Source organism: Pan troglodytes, chromosome 19 (assembly GCF_028858775.2).
Source record: "Pan troglodytes isolate AG18354 chromosome 19, NHGRI_mPanTro3-v2.0_pri, whole genome shotgun sequence".
NCBI classification, from domain to species: Eukaryota; Metazoa; Chordata; class Mammalia; order Primates; family Hominidae; genus Pan; species Pan troglodytes.
This window is the reverse complement of record NC_072417.2, coordinates 61,679,644-61,700,788: the sequence shown is the minus strand read 5'-3', so window position 1 is coordinate 61,700,788 and position 21,145 is coordinate 61,679,644. Positions and strand designations below refer to the sequence as shown.

At 53.0% G+C, this 21,145-nt stretch overlaps 1 protein-coding gene across 4 annotated transcripts in view; it reads left to right on the top strand.

Moving 5' to 3' along the window:
• The first annotated feature begins 206 nt into the window (after positions 1-206).
• Positions 207-21,145, top strand: part of NTN1 (netrin 1) — a 240,492-nt gene continuing 219,553 nt past the window's right edge. Inside the window, exons 1-2 of one of the 4 annotated variants that reach the window (XM_024350490.3) lie at positions 207-258; positions 19,215-20,295. In XM_024350490.3, the coding sequence (XP_024206258.2) occupies positions 19,278-20,295 (1,018 nt within the window). In that variant the 5' untranslated portion in view covers positions 207-258; positions 19,215-19,277. Of the gene's footprint in view, positions 259-18,404; positions 18,483-18,508; positions 18,775-19,214; positions 20,296-21,145 lie in introns of those variants that run through there. The other 3 variants (XM_016932409.3, XM_016932411.4, XM_016932410.4) reach the window with 3 other exon arrangements.

The following is a 21,145-nucleotide window of genomic DNA, read 5'->3' as shown; positions in this document are numbered from 1 at the left end:
CGCATTCTATCTTGGCCCAGCTCCACTGGAGCCCGAGCGGCGGGGCGCAGGGTGCGAGCGGGAGGCTGGTGTTCTGCCCGCGATGGGCAGGGGAGCCGGGTGGCCGCGGGGCGAGGAGCCGCGAGGGCCGGGCCGGCGTGACACCACCTGGCGGAGTCTCGGGGAAGAGTCTTAAAGGCGCGCGCTCCTCCGTGCCCCGCGCACTCGAGCGGGAGCCGCGGAGAGCTCGCCTCCCGCTGCCGCCGGCGCCTCGGGGAGGTAAGTGCCACCCGCGGATCCCGAGTCGCGGCCGGGTGGGGGCGGCCCGCGGCTGCCCCGCGCTCGGGAAGCTCTGGCTGGGGCTGCGGTCGGAGGGCGGCGCCCAAGTTTTCTTGAAGGCCTCGGAGGGCAGCTGGAGCGGCGTAGAGCCTGCGCGGGGATGGCGGGGGTGGCCGCGGGCCCGGGCCGTCTGGGGGCGGCCATCCCGGGCGGTGCGTGGAAAAGTAGGCACTGGTGCGCGGCGAGGGGCGCACGCCAGAGCCCCAGCCCCGCGTCCTGCGCACTTGGCGCGCTCTGGCCGCGGTCTCGGCGAGCCCCAGCCTGCTCCGGGCCGCGACCCCGGCTCCGCGCCTTCCTGCCCGCCCGGGTCCTTTGTAGCCCGCTCGCCCCGCGGTCGCGCACGGTCACGCCGGCAGGTCGCGCTCGGCGGCCGGCCAAGCCAGCCCCGGCCCCGCCGCGCCCGCGCCCCGGGCCACCCCGCCCGGCCCCCTCGGCGCTGCACCCCTCGCTTTCCCCATCTCCAGCCGCTCGCTATTTTCACACCTCCCGGTGCCCCGGCCCCGGCGCCTGATTCAGTGCTTAGTAATTAATTTGGCGTTTCAGAATGGTCAGCGGGCTGGATAATGGGTGCATTCATCCCCCGGGCTAATCTGAACAGAGGTGGGAAGAAAGGCTTTCACAGACAGAAAATGCCATTCGCCGAGCGCTCAAAGGGGCTGTCACTCCCAGAATAAATCGCCGCCGCGCCCGCCGGCTCCTCTGGCCATTTCCATACAGCTCCGGCCCGCGCCGCGGACCCGCCGGCCTCGGCCTCGGCTCCCGGGAATCACTCACTCGAGTGCCTTCGACGGGAAAGTCGGGCGAGAGCTGGACCCAGGCGGGGGCCGAGGGAAACGGGGAAACTGGAGACTCGGGTGAAGGCCGCAGGGGACAAAGAGATTGATTAGAAAATCAAACGCGCATCTAGAAGGAGGCGCAGGCGACTGCTCAAGGCGCGGACGGCGGAGCTGGGGCTCGGGAGCGTCCGTCCAAAACCCCCGAGGTTCGCCAAAGAGGAGGGCCCGCGGCCCAGACCCTCCGGAGCGTGCCCGAGGCGACACGGCAAGCTTCTGGGGCTCCCAAATTGTGAATGGAGTTCAATGCACAAGCATAGATAGTAGAAACAGGGTCGACCTGCACAGACTTTTTATTCCGAGTTCCTTGTGCTATCAGCCCCTTCGCCCTCGCGGCCTGGAAGGTGACACGGTGTCTTCCCCGGCCTCCTGCTCGCCACCCCTGTTGGGACCCTCGGGTCCGCCTGGGGACATCTGCTGAGGCTTTATCCTTTGATCCCTTCTGGATCCGGTGACGCGCTAAGTGTTGGGCACGTACGGCCTACGGAGTTTGAATGCTGGGGCCTTCCTGTTGCGGCACCCCCAGCCCACTGGTGCAGCGGGATCCTGCGCTCGCGGCGCGGTCCTCTGGATTAGCGCCTCCAGCCAGGCTGTGGCGCCTCCAGTGGGTAGGGCTGGCTCGGCTCTAGCCAGGTGAAGCTCCAGACTCTGGATTTTCCCGTCTTCGGGGTTCAGCGTGTATCCACCTCACCCGGCCGACTTGGCCCTGGGCCCTTTCACCCAGTGGAATCCTGCCACTGGGAGAAGAGAAAGAGCTGTGGCTCTATGGCGAAATCTTAGCTCGGTTGAGAGGCAGAACGGGCACCCGACACAGCTGGGACGAAGGGGAGTTTCTGGAATGGCCAGATGCGTGTCCCAGGTGTGTAAGGGAGATGGAATCCCCGTACTACTCATCAACTTCTGAGTGGAAGTCATCCCTCCCCTCTGTGTCTGTTTCCTCATTTGCAAAACAAGGATAAAATGAGATCACATGTGGCCCTAAGTAAGGGGGCTCTCAGTAGAAGGATCCCAGGCACCGCTCCCACCACTGGCCACCAACCTTGCTGCACCTCCCCCGCATCTCTCCACGTCTTCACCAACATCTCTCCTGGGAGCTTTAGCGACTCCCAGATTTTCTCTCAGGCTGCCTCCACCCACCCCTTGTGGCTTTCGGGTTCTGATATCCAGCTGTCCTTGAAATCATGCTTTCTAAGAGTTGGAAACATCCTCCCACAGATTCTAGAGCCATTATACAGATAGTGATATTGAGGCCTAAAGTGACTTGCAATTGTCACCCAGCTAATTAGAGGGCTTGAGCCAGAATGGATTTCATGGTAAACAGTGAATCTCGGACTCTGGGCATCAGACTTCCAACACCCCCCACCCCGTCCCAACACACACACACATACACACACACACCCTCCCTCCTCCTCCCCACCGCTGCCCCACAGCTTCCCTACGTCTGGGGAGGGGCCCAGAAGGCTGCATTTTAAACAAGCATCCTGAAGCATGTTGATGCAGGTGGTATAAGGACCATATTTAGGGGAATGCAGCCCAAATCAGGTTCTTTACTTAGCAGCCCCTTCTCTCCCAGGACCATGGGCTTTGCTTGTTCTATGTGCGTCACATGTGATCTGCAGAACAGTCTTTTCAGTGTCCTCCCAGACTGGAGGCCATAGTGGGTGAGGTCTATTTCTAGGAGATGCTCCAGTATCCTCCAGAATGTGCAGCCAATGAGGGAGCGGCAGGGTGAACTGTGCACCCAGCCAGATGAGGAGAGGCCAGAGTGCACTGCAGGCTGCCTGGATGTTGAGCCCCCAAACCTGGGGGCCTTCTCTTACCAATGTGCTTTCACAGCTGGACCTAACACTGCACACCGCAGGCCCCACACAGACAGTACAAATGTGCCCAGAGGCCCCCCTTGGCAAGGCAAATCTGCCCACGCCAGGGACAGAGCAGCCAGCCATAGGGGGACCCATGCCAGCAATAACCCAGGTGTGAGCTGTGGCCCAGAATGCCAGCACCTGCCCCTTCAGCATGCTGGGGTTTGGAGGTGTGAAGTGGGCGGTGGAGGGGCAAAGAGAAGGCCTGGAAAAGTGGAAGAAAGTGGGTAGGGGGAGGAGAAGCCATCAGGTACGGGGGTGGGGGGTAGTGGGGGGGACAAGTCCCTATTTATGTAAGCCGTTTGTAGCTGCGAATTGTAAAACTGGGCAGGCTTCTCTGGAGTAATTCATAGTGTTTGGACAAGACAAACATTGTTCTGCTTTAAACAAACCTCCAGAAAGGTCAGCTTGGTTCATCCCTTTGCTGCGAGTCGCTGAGACTATCCAGATGATGAGAAAATCAGATCTTCGCTGAGGGGGCCCAGGCAGGAGGTGGTGGACTCCTGAGCCCTTTGGATGCTGAGCGAGGACACCCAGTGCAGGGAGGGGCCTTGGCTCTGTTGAAAAGGCTGGACTCCCAGTCTGGAGCCAGGAGATGTGAGGTGTGTGTGTGCACATCACAGATTGTGAGATTTTGATGATGGCAAGGACATCATCCACATTCTAGGGCCAAGCCAACATGACGCGCAACATGAATCTTCTTTATGTGGAAGAAGAATTGATGGGAAATGAAGGTTCATGGATGCAGAACCAAATTAACCCAACTAATGCTATGCCCAGATATGGCCCTGGACACCAAGAAATCCATGTTCCTTGCATATGGATGCCCTGGTAGGGCCCTTCTGTGTTCATTTAGCAAACATTTTTGAGTGATCACAGTGTGTCAAGTTTTGTGCTGGGTACTCAGGGTTACAGTAGGGAACAAGAAAGATATATTAGTAGCACCCACTCTTGGGGCCTATAGTTCTGGGTTATCCTCTCCTTCCCTGTCTTCCCTAAGAAGAGAAACTGTTCACAATTTCACTTCCAGCTTCTCCACCGCCATCATCGCCTCACCAAGCCCCCAACCAAGACCCAGCATACCAGCTCCCTCCACGGGGCCTGACAGTAAGTGCTCAAGAAATGCTAGCCGCCATGGTTATCATTACGAGTACAATTGTGATTACGAGACTCCATTGTTTTCTTTTCTTTTCTTTTTTCCCTCTCTTTCTTTCTTTCTTTTTCTTTCTTCCCTTCCTTTCTTTCCTTCCTTCCTTCTCTCTCTTCCCTTTCTTTCTTCCTTCCTTTCTTTTTTCTTCCTTTCTTTCTCTCTCTTTATTTATTTCTTTTCTTTCTTTCCTTCCTTCCTTCTCATTCTCTTTCTCTTTCTTTCTTTTCTTCTTTCTTTCATTTTTCTTTCTTCCTTCCCTCCCTCCCTTCCTTCCTTTCTTTTCTTTTATTTCTTTTCTTTCTTCCTTCCCTGCCTTCCTACCTTCCTTCCTTCCTTCTCCTTCCTTCCTTCCTTTTCTTTCTTCCTTCCCTCCCTTCCTTCCTTCCCTCCTTCTCCTTTCTTCCTTCCTTCCTTTCTTCCTTTCTTCCCTTCTTTCTTTCTTTCTTTCTTTCTTGCTTGCTTGCTTGCTTGCTTGCTTGCTTTTAGAGATGGGGTCTCCTTCTGTCACCCAGGCTGGAGTACAGTGGCATGATCATGCCTCATTGTAACCTCCAACTTCTGGGCTCAAGCAATCCTCCCACCTCAGCCTTCCAAGTAGCAGGGACCACAGGTGCAAGCCACAATGCCTGGCAAATAATTTATTATTATTATTATTTTTGTAGAGATAGGGTTTTGCTGTGTTGCCCAGGCTGGTCTCAAACTCCTGGCCTCAAGTGTCCTCCCACCTCAGCTCCCCAAAGTGCTGGAATGGCAGGTGTGAGCCAATGCACTTGACTTAGACTCTGTTCTTGAGTGATCTATCTGACCCTGAGCTGAAGTGGATACTTTGTATTGATATTTACTATTCATTCTCATTGTCTTATTATTAATGGCTTATTAGCAATACATTATTGATGCTCATTAACACTAAAGCCCAGTGTCTCTGTGGTGCCAGTCATCACTGTCCTGTACATGATCTCTGTTTGCCCTGTAGTAAGCTTGGTGATGGCAGTATCACTGGATTTGCTGGTTCTATGCAACTTTTTAATTTAAGTTAATTAATTAATTAGTTTATTTATTTATTTATTTTTGAGACGGAGTCTCACTCTGTCACCCAGGCTGGAGTGCAGTGGTGCGATTTCAGCTCACTGCAACCTCGGCCTCCTGGGTTCAAGTGATTCTCCTGCCTCAGCCTCCCCCAGTAGCTGGGGTTACAGGCATGTGTCACCATGCCCAGCTGATTTTTTTTGTATTTTCAGTAGGGACAGGGTTTCACCGTGTTGGCCAGGCTGGTCTCGAACTCCTGACCTCAAATGATTGGGCCACCTCAGCCTCCCAAAGTGCTGGGATTACAGGCATGAGCCACTGTGCGCCCAGCAGTCTATGCAACTTTATGAAAATTGTTTAGGGCTTTGGACACTTTAGGGTCTTCTGCATATGGTTTTTTACTCAATACTCCTGATATCCATGGAAGGAAGAGAGGGCAGGAGAAAAAGGAAGGAAGATTACTATCCACATTTTTCAGAAGAGGAAGTTGATACTTACAGAGGTGAAGTGATTTGCCCAGCATCACAGAGATGTTAATGGAGGGGACTATGTCTGACTAGGGTACAATCCAAACCCCAGCTCTACTAAAAATACAAAAATTAGCTGGGCATGGTGGTGGATGCCTGTAGTCCCAGCTACCTGGGAGGCTGAGGAAGGAGAATCACTTGAACCCGGGAGGCGGAGGTTGCAGTGAGCTGAGATCGCACCATTGCACTCCAGCCAGGGTGACAGAGTAAGACTCCATCTCAAAACAAAACAAAACAAAACAAAAAAAGCTCTGTCTTGGGACTTTTGCACATGCCATTCCCTCTGCCTGAATGTACCCTTCCCCCAAATAACATCTGTCCCCAGAGCTTCCTTCCTCACTTCACTCATTCTGCTCTACTGGATCCTTCTTAGGGAGTCCTTCCCCAAGTACCTGCTTGAAATCCAAACAGTCCTCTTGGGCCTGCATCACCCTGCTGACCACCCATGGAGCTCCCTGCAAGCAGACCTGGAAACCAGCGCTCTCTGGGCGACCCCATAAAGCAGGTGCTTGGCCAGAGGCTAGGAAGTGGCTCCCTGGGCGAGGTCATGTCCTTCCCACCTTCTGCGTAGTTTCTGGCATTATTCTGGGGGCTGGCATGGTGATGCTCCTGCCTGATGTCAGCATCCACGGGTGAGGGAGACATTCCTTCCTTCCCCACCAAATCTTAGTTTCCTTTGCCATCTTATTATGGTTGAATAATCCATGCACTTACCCATTCTGCTTGGAATCAATGATCCATGTCTGTTTTCATCCTTGGAGTTAAATCCTCTAAATTTTCTTTCTGTGTGATGTATAAACCAGCAATACCTCATTTTACTGACATTTGGGGAAAATAAGCTGTTCTACATAATTGGTTTTTGCAGTTAACAGTAGCTTACTCCTTGAAGCATAGAAACTTTTTATGGAATCATATTTCATGAAAAACATTTTTCCATCAAAATCATGACTTTTTACCCCCGCCTAAGTTAGCGGAATTGAATACAGCAGGTGTTCCCTAGGTGTGGCTGAATGAGTGGCCCACAACCCGTTTTGATGACTCACAGCCATCTCTGGAAACATCAGCTCCTGGGCAATTTGCTCAACCTCCCTGACGTCAGTTTCCTCACTCGTAATCTGGGGAACTTTGGACGAGATACTCTCTAAGGGCCGCCTCTGTCCTTCTCTAACTCTGCTGGGCTCTCATACAGTAAAGCCCTTGGGAATTTTTGGTGGTTGCAGGACCAGTCTTGCCTCCCTGAGTGGTGGCTGGGATAGGATTCTACTGTCAGCTGTCACTTCTCAGTGCATCCATGTTCAGCAGTCACCATGTCCCCAAGGATCTTAAGCTGTGGCTCTCCAGTCCCCTGGAAGAACAGAAGATGTCTGACCTAAGGTTATAAAGTCTTGTAAATGAAGAACTCCTGGGGTCCCTGCAGACTGAAGTCCCCTGTGTCTTGGCTACTGTTCTCTCAAATGCCCAGGAGGCTATTCACTTACTTCTGGACTGTGATCTGGGTTGTAAAGGGTGCTGCAACCCTGGCCTCTAGAGAAGAGGTTTACAATACCTTAATACAAACAGCAAGCACTTGGCAAGCTTCTGTTGACTGCTCTGAACTCAGTGTTGTGGGGAGGGAAGGAGCAGTGAGATGTGGTCACTTCCCGTAAGAAGAAAACCCAAAGGAAGACTTCATGAATGTTTTAAGACCAGCGTGTTAGTGGTCTCTCATTTTGTTCCTTTCATTTGCCCCAAGCATGTCTTTTAAGATTTGAAGAAGACTCTTAATTCTGGCATTTCTGAGATTTGCTGGGATATTAGTTTCCTGTGGCTGCTGTAACAAATTCCCACAAATGGTTGCTTAAAACAACAGAAATTTATTCTCTCACAGTTCTGGAGGCCAGAAGTCTGAAATTGGTATCAATGGGTTGCAATTAAGGGCTGTAGGGCAGCGGTCCTCAACCTTTTTGGGACCAAGGACCAGTTTTGTGGAAGACAGTTTTTCCAGGGGCGTGGGGGTAGGGGATAGTTTTGGGATGATTCAAGCGCATTACATTTATTGTGCACTTTATTTCTATTATTATTACATGGTAATGTGTAATGAGATAATTATACAACTCACCATCATGTAGAATCAGTGTGAGGCTTCAGCTTGTTTTCTTGCAACTAGATGGTCCTATCTGGGGGTGATGGGAGACAGTGACAGATCATCAAGACTTAGGGCCTCATAAGGAATGTGCAGCCTAGATCCCTCTCATGTGCAGTTCTCAACAGCATTCTTGCTTCTGTGAGAATCTAACGCAGCTGAAGATCTGACAGGAGGCAGAGCTCAGGCGGTAATGCGAGCGATGGGGAGTGGTTGTAAATACAGACGAAGCTTAGCTGCCTTGCCCTTGCTCAAGCTGCTTATGTCCTGCTGTGTGGCCTGGTTCCTAACAGGCCACAGACTAGTGGTAGTTCCTGGTCTGGGGGTTAGGGACCCCCGCTGTAGGGAAGGATCCTTTCCTTGCCCTTCAGCTTCTCATGGCTGCTGGTATCCCTTGGCTTGTGGCTGCATGGCTCCAATCTCTGCCTCTGTCTCACGCAGCTTTATCCTCTTCTGTCTTGTCAGATTTCCCTCTGCCTGTCTCTTGTAAGGATAACTATGATTACATTTAGAGTCCATCCCGATATGCCATAACAATTTCTCCATCTCAAGACCCTTAATCACGTCAGCAAAGACCCTTTTACACCCACATAAGGTAACATTCACTGGTTCCAGGGATTACAGATATGGATATCTTTTGTGGGGGGCATTTTTTTGAGATGGAGCCTGGCTCTGTAGCCAGGCTGGAGTGCAGTGGCACGATCTCAGTTCACTGCAACCTCTGCCTCCCGGGTTCAAGTGATTCTCCTGCCTCAGCCTCCTGAGTAGTTGCGAATACAGGTGCGCACCACCATGCCCAGCTAATTTTTGTATTTTTGGTAGAGATGGGGTTTCACCATGTTGGCCAGGATGGTCTCAATCTCTTGACCTTGTGATCCACCCACCTCGGCCCCCCAGAGTGCTAAGATTACAGGTGTGAGACACGGCGCCTGGCCCTGGGGGGCTTTTTTAGCTCACCGCACAGAGCTGGTCACCACTTTAACTGTCCATAATTCTGTGGTCTTTAGTCGATTAATTTGTAGTGCACTCCTATTTTGTGCCAGGCAGTCTGTTAAACCCTGGGGATTCTGAGGGAAAAGAATAGTTCCTTCCTCAGATGCTATGAAAATCAGAGCTATGTGGAAAAGAAGGAATCTGGGCCTTAAAGATATCTAAGATGGATCTTGATGAGCTCAAATTCCCCATCAAAGTCTGCAAGGCCCTGCTTGGTCTAGCTCTCAGCCTCCCCTCTGAGCTCATCCCTACCACTCCCCATCTCATTACTTAAACAAGCTCTGGGCCAGGCGCAGCAGCTCACACCTGTAATCCCAGCACTTTGGGAGCCCGAGGCGGGTGGATCACCTGAGGTCAGGAGTTCGAGACCAGCCTGGCCAACATGGTAAAACCCATCTCTACTAAAAGTACAAAAATTAGCTGGGTGTGGTGGCGGATGCCTGTAGTCCCAGCTACTTGGGAGGCTGAGGCAGGAGAATCACTTGAACCCGGGAGGCGGAGGTTGCAGTGAGCTGAGATCGCACCACTGCACTCCAGCCAGGGTGACAGAGTAAGACTCCATCTCAAAACAAAACAAAACAGAAACAAAACAAACAAACAAAAAAACAAGCTCTGTCTTGGGACTTTTGCACGTGCCGTTCCCTCTGCCTGAATGTACCCTTCCCCCAAATAACATCTGTCCCCAGAGCTTCCTTCTTCACTTCACTCATTCTGCTCTACTGGATCCTTCTTAGGGAGTCCTTCCCCAAGTACCTGCTTAAAATCCACCTCCCCTCCTGGCACGTCCTGTTCCCTCCCCTGCTTTGTTTGTGCTTCTGATGTACCACAGTGGAGTTGCTATTGTCTGGGTCAGCTCAGCCACCACAAGGATGTTGAGATGTGATAACTAGAAGTTGTCAGAAGATCCTAAACGCATCCTGTTTCATTTCCAATTCTCTTCCTGAGAATGTAGTTTGCTTTTTATTTTCTTTTACTTTTCTTAGTAGCACATTGGGCTAAATTTCAAGTAAATCAGAATGGGGGTGGGATGGCTCTTTAAAGGGGGATGTATACATTCTAGGAGTCATTTTTTGGTTGTCATAATGACTGGTGTATGGTGTGCGTGGTGTGTGTGTCAGGGGTGGGTGGAACCTGCTGGCATTTAGTGGACAGGGGTCAGGGATGCTAAGTGTCCTGTGGTAGCCAGGTCTGTTCTGCCCAGGGAAGAATCTTCCTACCCCAAATGCCAATACTACCTCTACAGAGAAACACTCTTTTTTTCTTTTTCTTTTTCTTTTTTTTTTTTTTTGAGACAGAGTTTCACTCTTGTCACCCAGGCTGGAGTGCAATGGTGCAATCTCGGCTCGCTGCAGCCTCTGCCTCCCAGGTTCAAGCAATTCTCCTGCCTCAGCCTCCCAAGTAGCTAGGATTACAGGCATGCGCCACCACACCCGGCTTATTTTGTATTTTTAGTAGAGATAGGGTTTCTCCATGTTGGTCAGGCTGGTCTTGAACTCCCGACTTCAGGTGATCTGCCCTCCTCGGCCTCCCAAAGTGCTGGGATTACAGGTGTGAGCCACCTCGCCCGGCCAGTAATATTTTTCTATCATCTTCACTGATAACCTTTCATTCTCTAAGAGTATTTTAAATGATGTCTCCGAGATCCATCACCTGCTAACCTGTTCCCTGGCCCATTCACACAAGGTCTTGAGATTCTCCAGTTCATCCTCTTGCTGTTGCCATCAGTCCAGTGTCATCTCTAAACCTTGAGGTTTCACGAGGGGATTCCCTCCTTCAGAGTCTGTGTAACCAGTAAACAAGCTGAGCCCCAACTCTGGCTCAGAGGCCCCCCACTATTTTCTCCATCTGGAGCAACATCCTTTTCTTTGCACCCTTTGTTCCTTCCTCAAGGCCTCTCTTCCATCCATGACAAAGCCTCCCCACACAGTGACCCATTTTCTTTATTTTAATAGCATTTGGGGTGGAACCTTGTCAAAAGCTTTTTGCAAATGAAAATAAATTACATCTGCTGGTTCCCCCATCCACAGGCATTTTCACCCCTTCAAAGAGCCCTGGTAGATTAAAGGATTTGGAGGATTTGGGGTTTGTATGGGTTTCTATGCCCAGCTCCTGAGTTCTCAGCCAAGACACCTGCAAAGGGGGAGGCCTGAGCTGAAGATACAGATAAACGACATTGGGGAAATGGATATCTCCAGGAACCCTTCCCACTAGATTGGCCTGCTCCCCATGTTCTAAAGCCTTTTCCAGGACAGTCACATCTCCTGAAATCCTGTCCAGGGACCTGGGATTCCCTGAGTAATCCTCCATGCAGCCTATCAGGTGAGCTGGGCTCTAGATGCCTTGACATGAAAGAATGTCCCTCGTTCTTCTAGGGTAAGAGATCTGGTAGGCAGACCTGAGAATTATACATATGAAAAAAAGCAAAAACAAAACAACTCAAAACCTACTATACATTGAACATCCATCTACTCTCTGCCAGGGTCTTTCCTTTCAGATCCAAGTTTTTAAATCGCCGACCAACCCTATAAAGGTGAATGCAGTGACCCTGTTTCACCATGAAAAAGATGGATGCTCAGATGGGCAAGCAACTTGCCCAGAGTCACACCATTAGGAAGTGGCACACTGGAACCAAGGCCTGTCCAAGTCAAGTTCTTTCAATTTGGGAAGGAAACACTATGAATCCAGGCCACTGCTCACCCTCCTGGAGAGGCCAAATGCTCCTGGTCACCTCTGCCTGCTGCAATTCCCAGGCTGTACTGGGAGTACTGGGAACTGAGTCATCTAGGGTCTGTCCTCTTAACTGGACCAGAGGTGTTAAGAAGCACAGTCCATCCAGACCACACAGCTCATACTCTTGGTAGACCAGAAGCCCATCCTTCCTCTCAGGGATGACTGAGACCCAGTCAAGCCCATCTCACCCACAGGTTCTGACTAAGAGCTCCAAACTCTGGACCTAGATTATTTTAGTTCACACCCTGCTTCTCTACCTACCAGTGATGTGATCTTCAGCAAATTATTTCTCTGTGTCTCAGTTTCCTCCTCCAGTAAAATGGACACAATAATATACCTATCTTACATGGTGTTTATGAAGATTGTGAACTAAGGAATATCAAAGTGCTTAGTAGATGCTTGGCACACAGTAAATGTTACACATAATGCTTGATTTAAAAAGGAAAACTCAGCCAGGCACGGTGGCTCACGCCTGTAATCCTAGCACTTTGGGAGGCCGAGGCAGGTGGATCACTTGAGGTCCGGAGTTCAAGACCAACCTGGCCAATATGGTGAAACCCCATCTCTACTAAAAATATAAATATTAGATGGGTGTGGTGGCGGGCGCCTGTCATCCCAGCTACTTGGGAGGCTGAGGCAGGAGAATTGCTTGAACCCAGGAGGCAGAGGCTGCAGCGAGCCAAGATCGTGCCACTGCACTCCAGCCTGGGCATCAGAGTGAGACTCTGTCTCAAATAATAATAAAAATAAATACAATTAAAAAATTAAAAGGAAAACCCTTGGTCACACCCAAGACAAAGGCACCCCCGGCCACCCCTTTTCTCCTAAGCCTTTGTTCTCTTCTTGTCCTCCCTCCTCACAAACATTAGCCTGTGCCATCTGGTGCCCCCGTCCCTGGAGTGTACCCTCCCCTGTATCCTCGTCCTCCTCACTGATTGCTCCTCCCACCCTCATGCTCACCCCAGTTGCACTGCAGTCCTCCTCAGAGGTGCTGTCCTTCTTCCAAACCACACATCCCTAAGACCCAGGAGTGGGGCGCTGTTGTCCTCCTCCATTCCCAATGCTCCTTCCCCCTTCATTAAAACAACAACAAAACAAAACAAAACTCCGGGCCGAGCGTGGTGGCTCACACCTGTAATCCCAGCACTTTGGGAGGCCGAGGCAGGCGAATCACCTGAGGTCAGAAGCTCGAGACCAGCCTGGCCAACATAATGAAATCCTGTCTCTACTAAAAATACAAAAAAAAAAATTAGCCAGGCATGGTGGTGGGCGCCTGTAATCCCAGCTACTTGGGAGGCTGAGGCAGGAGAATTGCTTGAACCCAGGAGGCGGAGGTTGCAGTGAGCCGAGATAGTGCCATTGCACTCCAGCCTGGGCGACAAGAGCAAAATTTATCTAAAAAAAATAAGCAAAAACAAAAAAACCCCCACAAAACTCCTGTTCCTTTAAGGCCAGAACCACACGGCTGTCCCACCTTCTACATCTCATCCTTAGAATGACCTCCCAGTCAATTTCACTCTTTTCTTTCTTTGAAGACACCAGCACTGGTCAGTCTTCGTCTCTGCCCCAAACTCTGATGCTGGTTCCAAAGGTCTTCAGAGCTCAGGTGGACAGCCCGTCCAGCACCGTGGCTGTCTCGTCTCTAATCACCCTCCATTCTGCCTCACAGCAGAAGTCCCCCTCTTATTGTCCTCGGAAGGCCTTGTCATCCCCCAGAGCTGTTCCACCTCTGGAATCCTCTAGTTTTGGACCACCACCTCCTCAGTTATTCCCCACCTCATGTCTTCTCTCTTCCTGAATCCTTTAGCTATCCAACAGAATTTCCTGTGATAAGGGAATTTTTCTTTATTGGTGCTGTCCAAATCAGGGGCAACTAGGCAACTAAGCTCTCCATGTTACTCATTTTTAATTAATTCAAGTTGAAATTGAAGTAGCTACATGTGGTGACCGGCTACCATATTGAACAGCACAGCTCTAGCCCCTGGCCTCTCTGTTTCCTCTTCCATCCTGTCCTGTTTTCCTTCTTTCTTTGGCATTGTCGCCCTGGCCCATCATATCAGCCACCCACTCCCCTTTCCTTCTGTCCCACCTCCTGGAAAACACTCTCAACTTGAGATTAATCCAACTGTCTCTTTCTCTAGGTCTATCCAAAGGCTGCTGGGCGCTGCTGGGGGAGGGGGCATGTGTGTCCCATGGCCTTGCTGGCTGCCATTCTTTCTCATAGATAGTCACAAACTTCAATAGGCCCTTTAATTCTGCCCAGCAAGCATTATCCTCTTCTGTCTAATGACCTCAAGCCTCCAGTGCTCCCAGCTCCTCCCCCATCCTCAGCAGATGGTGTCACTTCCTATTTCATTGAAACAAGAGACACTTGGAGACCACCTGACCACCAGTTTTACAAGCATAGTTTTATCTGTCTTCCACCTCTCTCCTCCTGCTAGCTCCAGTTCCTATCAACATTTAGGCATGGTCAAATAGCCTTATCTTACAAACAACAATAAAAAATCCCAACCTTCCCTCAATCCTATGTCACCTTCCTGCTGTGACCCTCTATCTTTCCTGCCACTTATATTCACACTTTCTTGAAAGTTGTCTACACCTGCTATCTCCACTTTCTCACCTCCCGTTCACTCCACAACCCCAGACAGCCTGGCTTCTGTCCCTACCACTCCCTGCAACCACTAGTCAAGGTCACCAATGACTTCCTTGTAGTTTGATCCAAAGGACTTGTTTCAGATCTTATCTTGACCTTTAAGGCATGTGACTCAACACTGTTCAGCACCCCTCCTTCCTTGCAACACTCTTACCCATTGGTTTCTATAACACCCGAGTCTCCTGGTTTTCCTCCTCCTCCTCTGGCTACTTAAAAGTTTTCTTGAAACTGCCGCATTCTCCCCCTCCTAGGGTGATCCGTCTGGCTTCACAGGTAAGACAGTGTGCCAGGAACGGTGTTTCCGCCTCTCAACGCATTCCTTGCAGAAACACCTGGTGATTTGCTTTCTCACCCAAAATCTGCACTGTTGCGTTTTGAACTCCAGTTTGCTCTGTGGATCCCGCTGCTTAGAGCCTGACATGCCTTCACGGGTGTGTATTTATCACCGCCACTTTAAGAACTTCTCACGACACTTGGACATCTGTTTTTTTCATTTGTCCCCTCAACAGACAGGCTGCATTAGGAAAGGACACTGATGAATTAGAGGGGATGGAAGAGGCTGCAGAGTGGTCAGAAAACAATGTCCTATGGGAAATCATTAAGATAACTGGGAACATTTTGCCCAGAAGAGATAAAACTGAGGGATGATAGAGGACTGGTTTCAAGAATCTGAAGAGGCAGAGAACCTTGATCTGGGCTGCTGTGTAGCATAGGGTTTGGGCCACCTGCAGACTTAACAGAGAGGGGGGTTTGGAATGGACGTAGAGGAGTTCCACCGTATTACAGGAGGTTCTAGACCTCCTGGATACAAGGTGAGTAAGACAGTCCTGCTCACCAGGAACTACTAAAGATGATAAGCGTAGACCTAAGTGACCACAATAAAACTGGAAGGTGACCCCGCTCATCCTCTCCTGAAGACCCCTGGCCTAAGCTCAGCTGGCAATGTAGAAAAGCCACACTCTACCAAGAGCCATTTCAAACTTACTGCCATGCAAGGGCCATCAAAAGCTCTGTGGACATAGGCTGGGCGCGGTGGCTCACTCCTGTAATCCCAGCACTTTGGGAGGCCGAGGCGGGCAGATCACTTGAGGTCAGGAGTTTGAGACCAGTCTGGCCAACATGGTGAAACCCCATCTCTACTAAAAATACAAAAAAATTAGCCAGGTGTGGTGGTGGGTGCCTGTAATCCCAGCTACTCAGGAGGCTGAGGCAGGAGAATCGCTTGAACCCGGGAGGCGGAGGTTGAGAATGCGCCATTGCACTCCAGCCTGGGCAATAGAGCAAGACTCCATCTCAAAAAAAAAAAAAAAAAAAAAAAGGCTCTGTGGACAGAAACAACATTCAGGAGGAAGGCTTGGAAAGCACCTCGCAATCCAGTCTTGTAGATGCTCCAAAATGTACCCCAGTCAGCTGAGCACCCCAATTTGCTTCTTTTCCATTCCTCTTTGCTGGAATGTCTTTTCCTGACTTGGGTTTTGATGCGATGCCATCAGCTTACATTCAGGGGGATCACAGAAACTGTCCAACCGAGCTCACTGTTGTGACTGTTTTGGGGATGATGTCAGGGACGTTTGCTCATTACCCCATACTGTGTTCCCTTTCTGGGTCACGCCCCCACAAGAAATTCCTATCTGATTTTAGTACCAAGAATAGTTGTAATTCCCTTGAGCAGTAGGTCTGTTTTTATCTCATGGACACTGGGAATTGTGTAATGAACATGGTCTCCTCATTTTAGCTGCAGGAAAGCTTAGGGACAAATTTGTGGCCCACTCAGAAGAGGTGGAAAGGTTGGAACTCCAGGGTGCATTGGACCTGTATCCTCATCTCGACTTTGTCTCCCTTAGCTTTTCTTTGTTCTCTTACTTCATATTTTACTGTGCAAAACTGAGAGCATACAAGCAAAGATAAATAAAAATCACCTGTAATCTCATTATTCCGAGATAACCACTATTAACTGTGTTGTCTTTTTATGCATACTTTTTAAAAAATTAAAATGACATTATACTGTGTGTGTTTTTAATTTGCTTTTTTCATATTATAATATGTCATGAACATCTTTCCCTGTAATTAAGTGTTCTCTAAATGATTTAAAATTTCTGTATAGATCAAGCGATCTCATACTAACAGCTAACATTTCTATATGCATGTACTATGCGCCTGGTTTTATGCATATTTACATTTGCATACATGAGAAAGCATATTTATATGTGTTACAGACCTGCAATATGTATATCTCATCAGCTATAATATTCAAATGTGTCAACTCACGTGATGCTCACAACCCAGTGGGGTAGGAAGTATTATCTCCCTTGTACAGATGGAGGAAACCAAGGCATAGACTTGCCATAGTCACACAGCAGAGGCAGAATTTGAACCCAGGTACCCTGGCTTCGAAGCGTTTCCTCCTAAGAGCTATGCTGCCTTTCAGTATACCATTGCGATTTCACAGGTCACCATGGTTAACCATTTCATTTATTTCCTTTGACCTCACTTTTAATTTGTTATTGTGTCATATTTTATGTACCCTTGTAAGTTACCTGAAATCCTTTCTGCCACAAGGTGAGGTAAGGCATAAATAAACAGTGCAGAGTGTGGTAAACGGCACAAGAAGGCAAAGCTAAATTGCTACCCCGGGGTGAGAAGATGAATCCAGGCTGTCCTGCAATGGAATGGATTTATTTTCTTGAGCTGTGGTGAGCTCCCATCCCTGGAAGAGCTGGCTTGGGTGGCCGTCTCTCTGGGAGGCTGGGGAAGGCCTTCTTCCAAGGAGACGGAGCTGGGCCAGACGAGACCCGAGGCCCCTTCTTAGATTCTCAGGGTTTATGAAAATGCCAATAAGACAAACTGAGGCACTTAATGGAGCTAATGCAGCAAGGCAGCCCTTGGGCCAGAACCAGGACCTGGGGCTTTTCATCCGGGTCTATTACTGGACCACACATCTACAAGTAACAAATAAACGAGCAGAGATTCCGTTCCAAACTCTCGGCCCAGTGTATTCCTTTCCCAGAGCTCTCTGGCTGCTGTTGCAAGATGACCAAAGGATGCTGTCACTGTCCTCAGTCTTTTTATTGGGGCGATGGAGAATGAGGCAAGGAGGGGCTGGGTGGCCCCGCAGATGCCCCATGACACCATCATTCGGCAAGGTTATGCATTTGACGAATGCCCTGCAGTGGAAGGAGCCCAGGCTTCTCTTCCTGGGTTTGATGTTTACTTGGGGGTTGATCTTGTGCGAGTTTCTTCAGCTCCCGGGACCCTCAGTTTCCTCATCTGCAAAATGGAGTTAATACAACAGCAAAGCTGCTGTGGAGGTCCCATGAGCTATTACAGGGCTTTGCATCCTTAAAAATGCGGTAGAGGAAGTACCGATACGCCTGCCTCAGGGGATCTGGGGAGGGCTGGGCTGTCCCCATGCCTGAGACCAGGCAGGTCCGTCTTGGAGGGGTGGTGGCCAGCGTCCAGGTGCTGCCAGCTTCCTACCCCTTCAGCCTCCTGCCTACCACTGCTCCCTTGGCTAGAACGAAGCCGCGTTCCCGACAGACAGGCTCACGCACGGTGATATCCGTGGGAGTGCGGGCGAGCAGCCCCTCCTCGCCGGACCCCGGGGGCTTCGGGCAAGAATGGAGAGCAGGCAGAGGTCACATCCTCCTCCTCTTCCTCACGCTCCCGGGCTGCGTGCCCACAGGGGCACAGCCCTGTGCGCGGTGCCACCGGGGGCCATCAGGCTGGGTTAGAGGAAGGCCCGACCTCCGCGCAGCAAAGAAAACAAACACAGATGTGTTTGGCTGGGACCGGGAGGGAGAAAGTGGCCCCCTTCCCCCGCCCGCGCGCTCCCCCGGGCGTGAGGCTCTCCGGGCGGCGCGGGGCGCGGGCGAGGCTGACAGTCCCCGGCGGCCCCTCCTCCCCCACGGGGTGCGCGCCTGGCCCGGCCCAGCCCCCTCTCCGGGGTTTCCCCGGGCGCTCTCCTCGCTTTCTCTTTGTCTCTGCTGTTCTTTCTCGGGCTCCCGGGTTCCCACCCGCCTGTGCTCTCCCTCTCGGGCGTCCCGGGCCGGTTCCCTTTAACTTTCTTCTTTCCCGGGGTGAAAACTTTGCTCGGAGCTGGCGGCAGCTCGCGGACGTTATTGGCCGGCGCCCCGCCCGGCGGCCCCGCCCCCCGCCCCCGCGCTCCCCTCCGCCCCTCACTCCCAGCGCGAGTGGCGGCGGCGGCGGCGGCGGCGGCGGCGGAGCCTTCGGGGGCGAGCGCGCGTGTGTGTGAGTGCGCGCCGGCCAGCGTGAGTGTGTGCGCCCCGGGCGCGGGCAGGGCAGCACTCCGAGCTCGGCGGGAGCGGCGGGAGCGGCGGGAGCCGGGCGGCCGCGTAGTCACTCGGGCGAGAGAGGCGGCGGCGGGGCCGGGGCCGGGGCCGGGGCTGGGGCAGCGGCGGCCGCGCCGGGCATGGAGCTGGCAAGCCCGCGCTGAGGCGGGACGCGCCTGCTAGCAGCGAGCGAGAGGCTCTCCGGCGACCGGCGCGCGGGCTCCCCGGAGGGGCCAGGAAAACTTTTCTTTCTCTTTTGCCCCCTCCAGAGGTAAAGTCCCGAACGCGGACTTTCCGGCGGGGACGCGATCGGGGGGCATCTGAGAGGGACCCCGGGCTGCGAGACGAAGGGGCGCGGGCCGTGCGGAGTCGGGGTCCCCCAGCTCTCCTGCGCCCGAAACTTGGGGTGCGAGGGGGGCTGGCCGCGGACGGGGAGACCGGCTGAGGCATGCCCCTCGGGCGGCGTGGGGGCGGCGGTGGCGGGGAAGCAGAGCGTTCTCCCGCCGGGCGGGGAAGAAGGGGCGCGAGCGGTGCGGACTTGGAGGGCCCCGGCTTCGCCGCCCGCGGGACTTTGGGGGAGAGAGGCGGGCAGTCGGCTACAGGGTGGGTGCCCAGGAAGCCGGGCGTTCTCCCGCATCCCCGCTCGCCACCACGCCGAGAGCTGGAGGGCGCGGGGCGGGCTGGCTGAGCGCAGCTCCCTTCTCTCCGCAGGCGCCTTCTGCGGCAGGCGGACAGATCCTCGGCGCGGCAGGGCCGGGGCAAGCTGGACGCAGCATGATGCGCGCAGTGTGGGAGGCGCTGGCGGCGCTGGCGGCGGTGGCGTGCCTGGTGGGCGCGGTGCGCGGCGGGCCCGGACTCAGCATGTTCGCGGGCCAGGCGGCGCAGCCCGACCCCTGCTCGGACGAGAACGGCCACCCGCGCCGCTGCATCCCGGACTTTGTCAATGCGGCCTTCGGCAAGGATGTGCGCGTGTCCAGCACCTGCGGCCGGCCCCCGGCGCGCTACTGCGTGGTGAGCGAGCGCGGCGAGGAGCGGCTGCGCTCGTGCCACCTCTGCAACGCGTCCGACCCCAAGAAGGCGCACCCGCCCGCCTTCCTCACCGACCTCAACAACCCGCACAACCTGACGTGCTGGCAGTCCGAGAACTACCTGCAGTTCCCGCACAACGTCACGCTCACACTGTCCCTCGGCAAGAAGTTCGAAGTGACCTACGTGAGCCTGCAGTTCTGCTCGCCGCGGCCGGAGTCCATGGCCATCTACAAGTCCATGGACTACGGGCGCACGTGGGTGCCCTTCCAGTTCTACTCCACGCAGTGCCGCAAGATGTACAACCGGCCGCACCGCGCGCCCATCACCAAGCAGAACGAGCAGGAGGCCGTGTGCACCGACTCGCACACCGACATGCGCCCGCTCTCGGGCGGCCTCATCGCCTTCAGCACGCTGGACGGGCGGCCCTCGGCGCACGACTTCGACAACTCGCCCGTGCTGCAGGACTGGGTCACGGCCACAGACATCCGCGTGGCCTTCAGCCGCCTGCACACGTTCGGCGACGAGAACGAGGACGACTCGGAGCTGGCGCGCGACTCGTACTTCTACGCGGTGTCCGACCTGCAGGTGGGCGGCCGGTGCAAGTGCAACGGCCACGCGGCCCGCTGCGTGCGCGACCGCGACGACAGCCTGGTGTGCGACTGCAGGCACAACACGGCCGGCCCGGAGTGCGACCGCTGCAAGCCCTTCCACTACGACCGGCCCTGGCAGCGCGCCACGGCCCGCGAAGCCAACGAGTGCGTGGGTGAGTGGGGTGCGGCGACGGAGCCGGCGGCGGGTGGGGCCGCGGGCGGGAGCTGCTGGGCCTCGCAGCGGCGAGTTCATAGGAGCGCGGGTCGCGGGAACGGCGGGAGGCGCGTTCGCGGATGCCCGGGACCCGGGAGGGCTCAGAGCAGGTCCACTCGCTCGCGTGGCGCTCGTGGTGGACGCCCGAATTTGCGCCCAGTGCTCTCTGCGAAGCCAAGAAGCAGCAGGAGAAATGTTCCCGGGAGGGGGTTTGGCAGAACATTTGCAGATAGGTCTCCGCTAACCCTGGATCCAAACGCAAACATTCATTGCCTTCCCCCTCGTTGGGTTGGACGCTGGGATTCACCTGCACCCACCCCCCTTTCCCAAGGCTGCAGCTGGGCTCGCGGTTGGGGACCCCGGCCCAGTTCCCGGGAAGTTCCAACTCCACACCTACAAATCCCTTGGGAGATGGCAAAGAACTATTTGCAGTTTGGGGTCAGTTCGGTACCCGACGAGTATCACTCCTGCCCTCCATTTGTCTTTTCATGATTTGAAACTATTTTTGTCTCTCTTTTGAACAGCGTGTTTGTGTTAGCAAAAGAAGAATGATGTGATTTCAATTAATTACTATCTGCTGATTACAACGGAGCGTTCAGTAATTATTTTAAACGAATTCAATTCTGGTCTAAAAAAGTATACCAGATTTTTTTTATTAGCTTCAGGCTTTGGTGAAATTAAACAGTTTTGAATTAACTAAGGGTCCAGCTTCTCGCTTTTTAAATAGGGTTTCATTTCCTGAAAGAGAAATCTGACAAAACCGGGTGAATACGGCTGGGTCAGAAATGAAGCTAAAAAAGGATACGTTC